Source organism: Ochlerotatus camptorhynchus, unplaced genomic scaffold (assembly GCF_037179485.1).
Source record: "Ochlerotatus camptorhynchus isolate MF236.1 unplaced genomic scaffold, CSIRO-AGI_Acam_v1.1 ptg000432l, whole genome shotgun sequence".
In the NCBI taxonomy this organism is placed as follows: Eukaryota; Metazoa; Arthropoda; class Insecta; order Diptera; family Culicidae; genus Ochlerotatus; species Ochlerotatus camptorhynchus.
In genome coordinates, this window is record NW_027040918.1 from 8,197,772 (window position 1) to 8,213,097 (window position 15,326).

General features: G+C 43.4%; 1 protein-coding gene across 1 annotated transcript in view; it reads left to right on the top strand.

The window, feature by feature from the left end:
- yellow-b overlaps positions 1-11,332 on the top strand; it is a 75,589-nt gene extending 64,257 nt beyond the window's left edge. Inside the window, exon 3 of the mRNA XM_065234257.1 lies at positions 9,488-11,332. Coding sequence (XP_065090329.1) covers positions 9,488-10,593 — 1,106 coding nt within the window. The 3' untranslated portion in view covers positions 10,594-11,332. The remainder of the gene's footprint in view (positions 1-9,487) is intronic.
- The last annotated feature ends 3,994 nt before the right edge of the window (positions 11,333-15,326 follow it).

The following is a 15,326-nucleotide window of genomic DNA, read 5'->3' on the forward strand; positions in this document are numbered from 1 at the left end:
GATTGAGCTTAATCGTAAGACATTAGTGGCTTGAATTATTGATAACTTTTGATGATTACATTATATTGAAAAGTGGTTTTGGACAAAGTTGTAGCTGAGAAAATTCGCTACGAGCTCAGTTATCATTTTTTAAAGTAGAATGATATGGTAAATTGTTAGATAAATATGAACGAAACATTTGGTTTTCCTATAGTAATTTCCTTATAAACTTCAAATGGTTTGTGCCAAGTCAGTTTCTTATCGAATGAGTTCAAATTTTGGGAGACTAATCAGGACCCAATTTTTAACCGTTTGAGCATTGTGGAGCGAAAATGTCAAAATTTGCATCAGTCTAGTGTCCATACTACGTGGGATTGACTTAATTGGTTACAACATGGAATATCTCGAGATCCTGACCAGATAGAAAGTTACTGTCTTCGGCATAGTTGTTCAGGAGGTCAAAGCCTATTTCTTAGTGTACAATAGTTCAGAATTATCTCACTTCGTGGTGCTAGTATACATGTGAAATTCTCGTGTATAAAATATCTCTAGATCCTGACCAGATAGAAAGTAAATGCCTTCAGCAAAGTTGTTCAGGAAGTCAAGCTCTTTTCGTTGGTGGAGTAGTTCAGAAATTTCACACTACAAGGCGCTAGTATATACGTGTAATTCTCGCATATACAATAGCTCGAGTTCTTGACCAGCTAGAAAGTTACTGTATTTGGCAAACTTGTTCAGGGGGTCAAGACTTTTCGACTGGTAGACAGTAGTTCAGAGTTTTCTCACCACGTGGCGTTTGTATACATATACACTTCTCGCATATGATATATCTCTAGACCTGCTAAAAATGTACTGTAATCGGCAAAGTTGTCCAGGAGATCAAACCCTATCGTTGGTGGAAAGTACATAATTTTCTCACTAGGTAACGTTGAAAGACACGTGAAATCCTTGCATATAAAATATCTCTGAATGACCCGCATACTAGTGCCACGTAAAGGGAAAATTCTGAATTACTGTACACCAACGAAAAGATCCTAACATCCTGAACAACTTTGCCGAAGACAGTAACTTTCTGTCTGGTCAGGATCTAGAGATATTTTATATGCGAGAATTCCTCATGTATACTAGCGTTGCAAAGTGAGAAAACTCTGAACTTAAGTCCACCAGCAAAAAGGCCTTGACTTCCTGAACAACTTTTCCGCAGACAGTAACTTTTTATATGATCAGGATTTCGAGATATTTTATATGAGAATTTCACGTATATACTAGCACCATATAGTGAAAAAATTCTGAACTATAGGCTGGAACTCCTGAACAACTTTTTCGAAGATAGTAACTTTCTATCTGGTCAGGATTTCGAGATATATCACATGCGAGAACTTCACATGTATACTAGCGCTATGTAGTGAGTAAATTTTGAACTACTGTCCACCAGCAAAAAGGTTATGATCTCTAGAACTACTTTGGCAAAGACAGTAACTTTCTATCTGGTCAGGATCTCGAGATATTCCATGTTGTAACCAATTAAGTCAGAACCCTCGTAGTATGGACACCATTTACGCGGTTTCCATTTACATTTTCGCTATTATCCGCATATTTTGGGGGTTAACTGTAATAAATATTTAGCTTGTTTAGTTAAAAGCAAGTTTTTTGAGGAATTCTCGTTGATTTCAGATCGATTGGTAGCTGGGCTGCAAAATGGAAATGGAAAACTCACACTGTTGTACAAAGTACAACGCGTGAGTACTCGTGTTACAAAAGTTGGCGCGAGTAACGGAGGAAATATAATATAACATAAGGAAACAACTAATCATACCATAAAAAAAATCATTCAGAAGTAAATCTTAATACGGAGACCTGACTCTATGCTTGCAGTCCATATTATTTTTTGTATGGGCTGTTCATAAACTACGTCGACGGTTGTTGAGAGATTTCAACCCCCCCCCCCTTCCGTAGAAGACAGTCTCAAACACAAAATTTAAAAAAATTTATGGACCGTAGACATCTGCCAAGCACTCCCACCCCTCTAAAGCGTCTACGTAGTTTATGAACAGTCCCTTAGTTAAATGCGTTTTGGAGATAGGAAAACTGTTGTGGAAAACTAGGAACAAGGAAAACTAGGAAAACTCAGAGTGGACCACTCTACGTGTTTTGCCGTTTTTCCCATTTTGAATCGCCTGATAAACAAGAAATATATTTAAAAACAATGAATTCATATAATTTTGATTGATTTACTTACCAATTTAATCAGAAATCTGAGATAATAGCACGATCGACCAACCGGAATTTTTTTTTGTCGCTCTTTTGATGATTCTCATTTGATAAGTGTCCAAAATAAGTTGGCAACATTTTTTTACGATCTTTTTTGGACACTTTTTATTTAATACTTTTTAAGTAAAATCTTAAGGTGAAATCTTTACAAACACGTGAAATACACCTTCCAAAGTCAGATAAACTGATTTGATAAAAAAAAATCATTGAATTGTATATTTTACACCAAATTTAAAACAAGTACACTAACGCCGATTCCTCTTGACAAACGTCGAAACATGAAACTGTTTCAATAACATTTTCTAAAACTGCATAAATTGAGCAATTGTAAGCAATTTGAGGTGAACTAATGATCTTGAGACATAGCAAGTAATTGAAAGAATGTAATTACAACATCAACCCAGATGAATTTGAAGAAACTAGACAGTAAGCGAGGAAAATATATGAAAAGGGTCCAAAATATGTAGGGGTCCAATTCAAGTTGGTTACCCTATGTATGGCCCACAGCAACTCACGAAGAGCTACTGATTCCGAGCAATAGCGGGTAAAAGTAAAGTTCTTCTTTATTTTGATTTTTTATGTGGTTTACAATTGCTAATACAGGGCAAGAGGTTAGCCAGAAGGGCTCTTTATCTTTGGTGAACTTTTTGATTTTGTGTTGTACATGTTGTTTTTTACTGTGTAATGTTTTTCAATTTTCTTCTTGTGAAGTATGTTGTTTGAATTTATTAATTTGTTATTCTACCTACTTAACCTAACGTTCCAAATCCCTGACGATCTGTTGACCGGATCGCCTACAGCAATCTCTGAACCTTGCGGTGGAGTCAGCTCTCCGTAACTCCAGTGTCTGAAGACCAGCCAAGCGAATTTCTAGTCCGCGGGGGACTGTTAAGGATCATCCTCAGGATCTTGTTTTGGATCCTTTGGAGGTGAAGGCATTTGGCGCAACTCTTCCAGATTGGCATCCCGAATTCTATTACGGGAAGGATGATTTGTTTGTAGACAGCAAGCTTATTTTTCAAGGACAGGGTAGACCTCCTGTTCATGAGTGGATACAACGATCTTATCTAGATGTTGCACTTGGTTTTGGTTTTGTCAACGTGCTCCCTGAAAAGAAGCTTGCTGTCTAGTGTTAGTCCGAGGTACACGACCTCTTTGGACCATTCCACCACTGAGCCGTTTAAGCAGATATTATTATTTTCAGACGGAACAAGTCTGGGAGATTTTGAGTGTGGAAAGATGATGACCTGGGTCTTTGCCGCGTTGATACGGATCTTCCAGCTGAAGTTTGGCAGTCAGAGCTCCGATGATCCTACCCTTGTAGACGATGGATGTGTCATCTGCAAACAAAGACAACGATCCACCATCAGGGATAGCCGGTATATCGGAGGTGAACAGGTTGAATGGGGCCAAGGATGCTTCCTTTGGAACCCCGGAACCGATGTTGAAAGCATCCGATGTGATGCTATTCAGAGAGACTCGGAACGTCCTGTCCCATAGGTAGTTGTTTATTATCTTCACTAGGAAGATTGGAAGACCGTACTTCTGCAATTTGAACACCAGGCCATCATGCCAGACATTGTCGAACGCTTTTTCAACGTCCATCAACGCCATGGCAGATGTTTTCGAAACAGAATTGTTCCGTCTGAGAATGTTTGTCACTCAAGTCTGGTGAACGGTCGAACGACCTTTCCGAAAACTGTTCCTCAAGTAAGGTGTTGTTTTGTTCGACAGATGTTAGGAGCCGGTGGTAAACTGCTCTTTCGAACAGTTTTGATAACCCTGAGAGAAGGCTGATTGGTCAATAACTTGAAGGAGAGGACGGATCTTTCCCAGGTTTCCGGATGGGTATGACTTTAGCTGACTTCCAACACGAGGGGAAGTAGCCAAGTCTGAGGCACTGGTTAAAAATCAGTGCCAAATGGTTGTAGAATCTGGAACTAAAGTGTTTGAGTTCCAAATTCAGGATGTTGTCGAAACCTGGGGCCTTCATGTTTTTAGATGATTTGATAAAGGCAAACAGTTCGTCAGCCGTAATCTCAGATTCCTCTGGAAAAATATTAGGAATCTATGAAGATTGGTTGCATTTTCAGCAACCTCAGATTCATGAGGGCTGATGATGTTTTGTCCGAGATTATGGGAGCTGACGAAGTGTTGACCTATCACGGCAGCTTTCTCTTCAGGAGTTATCAGATGAACCACTGGGTTGCCGGGACGGGACGATCCAGTGAGGTCAGTGGAATGGGTCTTGGCTTATTTTTAAGGATTTTTGTTAGTTTCCAGAAGGGCTTTGCACAATCTGGGAGAGAGCGGATCTTGATTTCTGAGGTCCACCATCCTGGCTTGGATGGTTTTTGTAAGACGATTGCAATGGATCTTCAAGACACGTAAACCAGAACGCTGCTATTGCCTTCGGATGGAGTTACGGAGTCTGATGAGTTCTTTGGTAATTCTATCAAGGTTCAGAGTATTGCTCACCTGTCTGGATACTGGCACGTGTTGTTACCTGGCCCGGGATATCACCTCCTCGATGGAACGCAGACACCGGTCAACGTCTTCGAGCGTCTCCGGTAGGACACCGTAGTCGACAGTGGAGTCAACACAGTGTTGGAACTGCTCCCAGCTGACACGATGGTAGTTACATCGGGAAGCTTGGATTCGGTTGACGGATGAGCCTACTTCGGCCACCACCGGATAGTGGTCCGAACTCAGCTCCTGATGGGTCACAGGTAGCGAGATGTTGTCTCCCATGTTGCTGATGAAGATGTTTATCGTGGAGTGAACGCCAGACCGGCTCAACCGGGTGGGACAGTCCGGCGCTAATATGGCGTAGCGAGCCTCTTGCAGGTCGTCGTTCAGGATGGTGCCGTTTTGGTTGCGTCGACTGTTGCCCCAAGCCTGGTGTTTGGCGTTCAGGTCGCCAGCGATGATGTACTTTTCGCGCCGTCGAGTTAGTTTGATGATGTCCCTCCGCAGGTCTACTGCCGACCCCTAAAGTTTCGTTGGTTTTTAGCTGGAAGCTCGGCAGAAGCCGACAGTAGATGTTTCTCCTTACAGCAATGGCTACTCCTCCTCCCCCGGAGCTGGTTCGAACATGTCTTAGAAGCCTGAAGTCAGGAAGGTAGATGTTTACTTCCGGTTTCAGGTGGGTTTCGGTGATAACGGCAATGTCGATGTTTTGTTTGTTGAGGAAGTCAACGAACTCGATGATCTTGCTCTTGAGCGAGCAAGCGTTCCAGTTGGCGATCTTGATGGTTTCACGGTCCATAACTGAGCATGAAGGTATCGACAGCTTGGAGCTGGTCAGATTTGTTCTTAATGGTGTTGGCAATGTCGTGCATCTTGAGGAAGATGATCATTAGTTCCGCAGCGGTGAACTACGAACCATCGTTGATTTCTGGCTGCGGTAGGGACGGTCCATCCTGACGCCAGTTTAGCCCAGGGGCTGTGGGGAGATCCTGCGGCTGTGGTCTCTTGGCCTGAGCTTGCAGGGACTCTGGCAGTTTGAACTTGAGCGGTGGCGGCCGCCGCAGCAGCCAATCGTTGATTGAGTGGCAGCGGTGTCAGCACTGTAATCGGTCGTCGAGGTATCGGTGGGAAGTTCTGGTCATTAATTTCCGGCACCTTCTTGCGGCCAGGCTGGTTTCTCATCGATGCTTTCTTCCGAATCTCGATGTACTCGGTGCGCTTCGGGCAGGCCGTGCTTGTAGCTTTGTGATCAGTACCGCAGTTGGCGCAAATGGGATCGGCTTCATTGAGTATGTCGCAGGCGTCGGTTTTGTGTTGTTTGCCACACTTGATGCAGCGGCTGACCATATGGTAGTTCTTCGTTCCATGCCCGAACAGCAGGCAGTTCGAGCAATGGGTGACTCTACGGCTGACCGGCTTGTACCGCTCCCACTTCACCACAATGTTGAACAGGACGCGGAGGTCCATCAAAGTTTTTGAGTTCTTCACAAGGTGAACCAGGTATAGCTGGTTGCGGTACTTGGCGGCTTTGTTGTGGCGGGCCATCTTGTGAATTTGGACCGGCTTCAGTCCATTAAGCTCTTCCAAGATGCCGCCTGTGTGTCGTATAGTCCGCGCAGGACCACCTTGAACGGCTTAACAGCCTCGATGTCATGGGAGAAGTACTCCACCCTGTGATTGGTCCAGTGTGGTCTTTGCCGCCTTGTAATATTTCAATGCCGGAACCATCAGTTTGTATCCTTCCGTGCACAGCTGGATGGTGCACCGGACACCCTGCGTGATGAAGAAGTTTTTTTTTTTTCGCAGTCCGGGAGGGAAGCCTTTCACGTAGAAGGGCGGCATTCTGTCCTTCTTAGGCGGTCCTGCAATAGTGGGCGGCTTCTTCCTTTTAAGGATGCTCATGTGGGTTGCAACTCGCTGCTTGGAGACAGCCTTTCGTTGTGTACTGGAGAACACCACCACTCACCACATGGTGATTGAATAAACACTATTTGGTGAGACCGGATGGAATTCAACTTTGATATCTGTGTTAGGGAAATCGCTTTTCGCAGGCAACCGGTGATAATTTTATTATAATTTTCCTTGAATTGTTTTCTGTCGATCTTGTTTTCCGTGCTGAGCACCAATGCTATCGACGTTAGGACTACACCTGGACCCTACATATCAACCCATCAACTCATGAACCGGGGACCAACAGTTTTACCTCCCTTCCGAAGGGAAGCCTCTATAAACCCGGGCCTGCTGGGATGAGAGGCAATCACGCTTACCACTACACCACTGGCGTTACTTATAATTTTAATTATCATAGCAACAGTTGCACATAACCGTGCAATTTTCAATAGCGACAGTTTGAAAAATGATAAAGTCTTCATTTTAACAGATCCGTAGAAAAAAATCCTATCGATTGGCGTATTAAGAATTAAAAGCCATCATCTCTGGATCAAAATCAAACCATTTTCATGACGCGAACGACTTTGGTTTATGAAATCGCACCCCCAATGTTGTACTTGAAGGCATGGTATGTTAGATTTAAACATAGATAGAGCTGGAACTAGGCGTAACAGCTTTTGTAAACAATGACTTATCTCGATATTTTTTTAGGAATTCAAGGCACGCCCACGCAAACCAACATTACCGTCGGGTAGGGGAAGTCTTGCCCTACCTGAGGATGATGTTTATTTGCGTGGGCGAGCCTTGACTTCCAAGACATCATCGAAAGAAGACATTGTTTACAAAAGCTGTACAAACTCCAGCTCTATCTTGATATGGGAACTGACATCCTATTTCAAATGTCCAAAAAATACTCTTTTACAAATTTACGGTGGTCCGTTTTGTCGTGATGGTTGAGTAATGCTGAGCTATTAGGGTGTTAACCACATATCAGGCTGGTGAGCTGTATGTTATTTGAAATGAGGCTTGACATAGATGGCCCACAGCGATTCACGAAGAGCTACTGATTCCGATCAATAGCGGTGCGGCTTCTTTCTTCTTCTATGGATGCTCATGTGGGCTGCAGATCACTGCTTGCAGGCAGCCTTTCGTTGTGCTCTGGAGAACAATGTTCAACGCCACGCGCTGGAAGCACCGCTATCTGCTGCAGCTAATGCAGACTACCGGACACCACCACACACGGTGATTAGAACTGAATCCGATCAGCGGTTGAGACCAGCCTAGGTTTCCAGCTGATTGCGAGGGGCCTTTTATTGCATACTCGAGTACACCACCACTCACCACGAGGTGATTGAATAAACACCGTTTGGTGAGACCGGATGGAATTCAACTTTGAAATCTGTGTTAGGGAAATCGATTTTCACAGGCAATAGGTGATAATTTTAATTACTAAATCAACAGTTGCACATTCGTGCAATTTTCAATAGTGACATTTTGAAAAATGATTCAGCCTTAAGAGCAGCTTGGCGCAGCTACTCTTGAAGATGGCGGGAGGGACATCCGTTCCGCCATAAGTAGTACTGTTGTAGCGGCACTAGGTACTGTGATCCCGGACCGAAGAAATGACTGGTTTGACGGCAAATGCAAACTGTTAGTAGACAATAATTGTATTGTCAATACATTCTATATTGACGTCAATACATCGGTATTGACAATAATTCTGTATTCACATCATCAATATTATTGTCAATAATTCCCCTTCGTGCCAATAAATTGATACGTGTGAGGTTCGCTATATACAAACAAGCGCCGAAAAGACAAAACTCGGTTTTTCGAAGGAAGAAGCGTCAACAGGAAGACCGAGATCGCGAAGTGATGGAAAATCTGTACCAAATGTTGTCCTGGAGTGGTACGAAGCCAACGGGGTCTCTTTCGTACCCAAGGACATGACCCCCCCCCCCCCTCCAACGCACCGGAACTAAGGCCCATCGAAAAAATACTGGGCTATTATGGAACAGGCATTACGGAAGCATCCCAAGGAGGTCAAATCTGAGGAAGACATGAAGAAAAAGTGGGTTTCCGTACAGAAGAAGCTGTAACCAGAAGTTGTACAGAACATAATGAGTGGAGTTAAGCGTAAGGTACGAGCGTACGGTTATGGTATTGAATTTGAAAGAAAAAAATATGCCAAAAGCTTACTAATGGGTTATATTTTATTGTCTGAAAACTTGAAAAGGATCGGTCCACTAGGTAATTTTCTACAGCGTTTTTTTTCCGTGATCCAATTTGATGTGCGACAACCCTTTAAACTTAATACTATCATCATATTATATATTAAAAATAATATATACACACCTGAAACCCGTCCCTACACAAAATCAAATAAAAAGGTTTATGTATGGTAAACACGTCCGGACATTAACGAGAATATGCGTTTATATATTCACTATCGCAACTACGGGTAATCATCGAAAGTACTTGCATTTTACTCAGGCACTTTTGTGCAAATTGCAATCATCCTCTCCTACTCGAAATGTGCTACGACCAACCTGGCACAACGATGTCCTATACACACTCTGATCAAAGCGCAGGGATGAAATGTCTTAAAAATGTCTGCCGAAAATAAAAGTCTTCACGGGATTTAAAATGGTTTCAAATTGAAGACACGTCTTCAAATCTGGCGTCCATGCACAGGCCGACATTGCATTTATTTTCTTTATATGCGAAAATTAAGCGATCTGAAATAACTGACGTATGGGTCAGGAGAAATAAATTCTCAATTAATCAAATTTCCCTGGAAATCTTCTAAATGATTCACCTTCATTAATTACTCAGCTTTCACTAACCCATGCTCTCTTTTTCCGCCACTCAATTTCAGAAACCAACAGCCAATCACCCAAGCTGCGACCGTACCCGAGCTGGAGTGCCCACCGACAAATGACCGAAGAGGAGGCACCGGAAATTGTTTCCCCATTCCGGATACGAGCCGACCGGTGCGGACGACTATGGGTGCTGGACACCGGGATTTCTGATCTTCTGAACACCGCCAAGGTTCTGGCTCCCACCTCTTTACTGGTGTACGACCTGCACAACGACAACCTGCTGAGACGTTACAAATTCCCCAAGGATCACATCAAAGAAGGATCCTTCTACGCAAACATTGCAGTTGAAGATTCTAACTGTGACGATACGTTCGCTTATGCAGCTGATCTTGGATCACCGGGATTGGTAGTGTATTCGTGGAAACTACAGGAATCCTGGCGTGTCCAACATCACTTCTTCCATCCCGATCCGTTGGCTGGAAATTACACTATCACCGGAATTTCATTCCAGTGGGACGATGGACTGTTTGGAATGGCTTTGTCACGACCTCAGAACGATGGATTCTCCACCATGTACTTCCATCCTCTGAGCTCGACGAATGAATTTTCTGTTTCTACGAGGATACTCAGGAATCAGACACTAGCCACGTCTGATAAAATCTACAAGGAGTTTAAGGTTCTTGGCTCCAGAGGACCAAACGGTCAAGCCGGTGTTGCATTCCTGGATCAAAAGACGGGAGTCATTTTCTACGCCTTGCCGAACCTTAACGCCGTTACCTGTTGGAAAACATCCAACCGAGCATACACTATCAAATCGCTCGGACGAGTGTACATGAGCGTCACCGATATGGTGTTCCCTAACGATGTTAAAGTGGATGACGAGAGCAACCTGTGGGTCCTATCGGATCGACTACATCAGTACATGTACTCCAGTCTGGATCCGAAAGATGTCAACTTCCGTATCCTAACTGCAACCGTGAAAGACGCTATTGAAAACACAGCCTGTGATCTTAAAATCAAACCTCTGCCGGACATTATCACCAACCTGGGCGATATTCTACGGCCATCAACGACAACTGTGCCTCCCAAATCTGGGGCACAAATGGTGCTCATTTCCCACGCGGTTCTTCTACTCGCTGTTTTCGCCAAGTTGCTTCTATGAACTTTAGCATGTGTGTTAAAACAGTGTGGTGGTGCTCGATAAAATAGTCCTACAACAACAACAACATAAATTCAATCAGTCTTGGAAAAGACTCAAAACTGCTATCAGTAACTGTAAGGAAATATTAATTTCATTTTAGCACAGCTTTTTCAACGCACCGCGCAGAACCAAGGAAATAAGGCACAGGAATTCACTCAAATCAGTCAAATAACGTTAAGTTTGAAGGCTCTTGTTTGTTACTTCATTACCTGTAAAGTAAGCTACCGAAGGAAAACTATTGTAAATTATTTTCGCTTTCATAGGTAAGGCAACTAAAACTAGAATTTTAGAGAACCGTTGCAGGAATCGTTAGACGAGATTCGCAAGATTACCAGATATGATAAATGTTAAATAATCAGTATTGGAAACGAACAATCACAATCTTGTTTTAAGCTATCACGTTGTAAATTATTGTTTTAACTATTTAACTCGATTGTAGAGTCGATCGGGGACACGATTTTAAATGAACGCAATCTTGTGTGGAAACATGCAACGGTAGAAGCAGGAAAAAAAAATGTGCTATATACTAGCTGATTCATCAATAATTGGGACACATTAATCAAAATGTTTTAGCAAAATTAAAGGTGTAGAATTGCTATCAAGATGCTTTCCGTGTAAATTAAACCGTCCACGTGTCATATATCGAATGTTGTTAGTCATATTGTATGAAGGAAAGAAGTATAGTTGTTGCAAGAACCAATCTCAATTGCTTATTTGATCCGAATAATGGCCGTTTAAATTTATCTAAATATAAATTGCGCAAGTTGTACCTTAGTAGACTCCTGAGCGAAACATATTTGCTCAGTTACGATCCCTCACCTCACTCACAGGCAAGCGCATAACTACTTCGGCTTTAGTCCGCTTTTGTCGATTTGTTTTAATTTTCGATGTCGAACTGTATTGCTATGCCGCTACTCGCATGTCAGACCCATTTGAAAAAACGTCACATTTAGAAAATAACAGTGAAAGATAGTTCTTGTTTTTCAGCTAAATCTAGTTATGAAGTCCATTACTAATGGTCAAAATAGCTTCGTTCCAAGTTGAGTTCATCGTTGGTTAAATTAATACATTTATAGCAGTGATATTTTGTTGGGATACGTAGAATGAAATCATGCTCATGTACCTCTCATAATCTCAGCGCAAGCTTGTGTTAGGTACTAGCTCGTTTATCAACTTGCATTGCAACATTTCCTTGACGACATTCTCTGCACCAAGGGCAGGCATCTCCCTTCGGACTGCTTCAAATCGAGGATAGTAGAAGACCACTTGCTCCGGTATATCGCCACATTTCCACACTCCGAACAGAGAGGTGACGTTGCGTGACCAAACCGATGCAGGTACTTCCTGAAGCAACCGTGACCAGACAGGAACTGGTGGAAGTTTATTTCGTCATGCTTCCTGTTCACCCACGTCAAAATAATCGGAATTACCCGATGAGTACATTTACTGTTCTTCACCGATTCCCATTCCTGTTGCCACTAGCCCATCGCTTATAGCACTCACTGTCCTCCGCCAGGGTGATGCCGATAGGGATCATTTCAGTGATAAAGCATACTGCCTCCGACGAGATGGTTCTGTACGCACTCACAGTTTGCATGGCCATTAGACTGATGCAAAATTTGACATTTTCGCTCCGCAGTGCTCAATTGGTTCCAATTCAGGTCTAGATTAGCCTCCCAAGGTTTGAACTGATTTGGTAAGAAACTGACTACCATTTGAAGTTTATATGGGAATTACTATGGTGAAACCAAACTTTTTCTTCGTAGTCTTCTATCCTTCTTCCATATTGCACCGTTAACCGTTTCTATAGCTATTCTTATGGAAAATTTTCTCAGCTACAACTTTGCCGAATATTGTTTTTCTGCCACACATCAAATTAAATAGTTATGAATTGTTTAAGATATTGATAATCTTATGGCATGATCAAGAAACTGTTTTGTGGGCAACACTGTATTCTGCAGTGTGACATAGTAGCCATGATGTTTTAGCTCTATTCTACGCGCCAGAAACATCAATGTTGCCTGCTGAGCAGTTGATTGAGCATAATCATAAGACAATAGTGACTTGAATCATTAATATATTTTGATCCTTACATTTTATCGAAAAATGGTCTTTAACAAAGTTGTAGCTGTGAAAATTTACTACAAGTACAGCTATCAACTTTTACAGCAGAGTAATAGAGTTAATTATTTGATAGATATGAAAACAAAATTTGGTTTTCCCATAGTAATTTCTATATAAACTTCAAATGGCTTGTGCCATGTCAGTTTCTTACTAAATGACTTCAAATTTTGGAAGGCTAATCAGGAACCAAATTGGAACCGTTTGAACACTGTGGAGCAAAAATTTCAAAATTTGCATCAGTCTAATGGCCATGAGCCGTTACGTACCCAACAAAAATTGATTAAAGGCTGAATAATCCAGTTTTTAGCTGAAGAAGTTTGTTTTTGCCTGAATAAGCTTTAAGCACTGTTCAATTTCGTTAAATTCTGCTTCGTTTCCAGCGCTGCAACTCAGGTTGGACCACCATATCTCAGTATCGACGTGGATACACTAACCAGGAGCCGTCTCTTGCTACTGCTTGGTCCAGAGTTGGTCGGCATTATTCTGGTTATCGCAGGACTATTCGACGTGGCTATTGATGTTCAGCCGGTCATTTCAGGTATTTCAACACGCGCGTCGTGGCTATGGCGTGCTCTCCGACGGTGATTTCTGCCCACTGCAAGCTTTACAACTACTGACTAATAGCTCTTCCGTTTTGTGGCGAACTATCTGCAGCTTCGCTCCTTGCATCCAGTTACCAATCATGTCGATCGCCTCGGTCGCCAACATGTCCACCTTTTTCAGCGTATGGCCTGTGACCGTCAAGACGTCGTCGTCCGGGAATCCAACGATCTCAACTCCTTTGGGCAGCTTCAGTGTTAGCACGCCGTTGGGCATCCCGTTCCAGAGCGTTGGACCAAGGATGCAGCCTTGTGGAACTCCCGCCGTGAGCTTAGTCGATCTCTGTCCCATGTTTGTCTCGTAGACCAGAACCCAGTTCTGGAAGTAACTCCTCAGCAACCCGTACAGGTAGTCCTGAACCCTCATTCTATACAGCGCTTCGGCGATGGTCTCCCAGTTGGCGCTGTTAAATGCATTCTTAACATCGATCAGCGCTTCTGTTTGGACGCGTTCTCGGCACTCTCAACCACTGTCCCAATTACAGCTACCGTTGATCTCCTTTTCCGGAACCCGAACTGCCTCTTCGACAATCCGTGTTCACTCTCCGTGCATTTTGTCAGCCTGCTTAGGATGATTCTTTCCAAGAGTTTTCCGAGTGTATCCAACAGTCATATAGGCCTACATAATGCTGGATCCCCCGGCGGTTTTCCTGGTTTCGGCAGCAACACTAGCTTCTGCATCTTGCACTTATCAGGGAAGTGAACATCCAGGCATTTCTGCAGCCCTATTCTGAACATGTCCGGGAACGCTTTCAACGCTTCCGACACCACGTTGAGGATTCCATCTGGACCGGGAGCTTTCTTCACCTTCAATCTTTTCGCCACTGCTACGAGTTCCTCGTTGGTGACTTCAACGGTATCTTCCTCTCCATCTCTGTACGGTGTAGGTGGCCGTCGTTGGGTCGTGCTTCGGGAAAAGTCCTTTCACGATTACTTTCAGCTTCTCTGGCACATTTTAGCGGGCATCGTTGGACCTCTGGTTGGATCAGTGTCTCGATACAGCTTCTTTAAACAATTTGACTTGCTTTATCTTTCGTTTAAGTGCGTCCTTGGCCGCTCGGAACACTCCTCTACGTTCCTCTCTGGCTGCTTCTGTTCTTTCTCTCTGATCACGTCTTTTGGCTTTAAGACAACTAACGTGGAATGTGCTAAATGACTCGTTCAAGCAGTAAGCCAATATGGTCGTGTCACATGCTCTCACTAACGTTTCTGTCAACTCGTCCGTGTTCAGATCCGTGGGGCCACTATCCACCCGGAGTGCTTCTACGAAAAGATCCTTGTTGAAAGCCTTCATCTTCCACTCCGGTCGCAAGTTCTCGTCCTCTGTACTGCCACAATATTGCGTTGGCCGATTCCATATCGGATCGCCTGATGGTCGCTATAAGTATATCCTCCGCACACTCTCCAATTCATGTTTACCACCAGCGATGGACTGCAGAAAGTGACGTAGATGATGGATTCCCGGCCATCTCTGCGAAAAGTGCTGCTGGTGCCTTGGTTGGACAGTCTAACTACCAACTTTGCCAGGGCTTCCAGCAGACTGTGGTCTCTTGTGTTGATACATCTGCTTCCCACTCCACTGTCCAAGAATTGATGTCTCCTCCGATGACCACCGGTCTTCATCCGATCAGCTCTCATATGAAGCAACTGCATATGAAGATTCCATAAATTTTGACGATCACGAAACCTTGGTATGAACTTGCAACCACTTCTTTAATGGGGTATCTGCACATAACTTGAATTGCAGCCATCCCAGCTCTATCCGCCACCCAGTTACCGTTATCGAGAGGGACCCGATATGGGTCCGCAATGATTGCATCGTTGCACTTTGTTTCCGTTGTTGACTGCCAGTTGCTCAGCAGTGTCGCAATGATTGATGTTTATTTCGGTTACCTCCATTGCTGTGCAGTCACCAGTCGAAAAGTTCTTCCACCCTCCTTTTTGCAGAGCATGCAACTCGGTTGCTTCGTG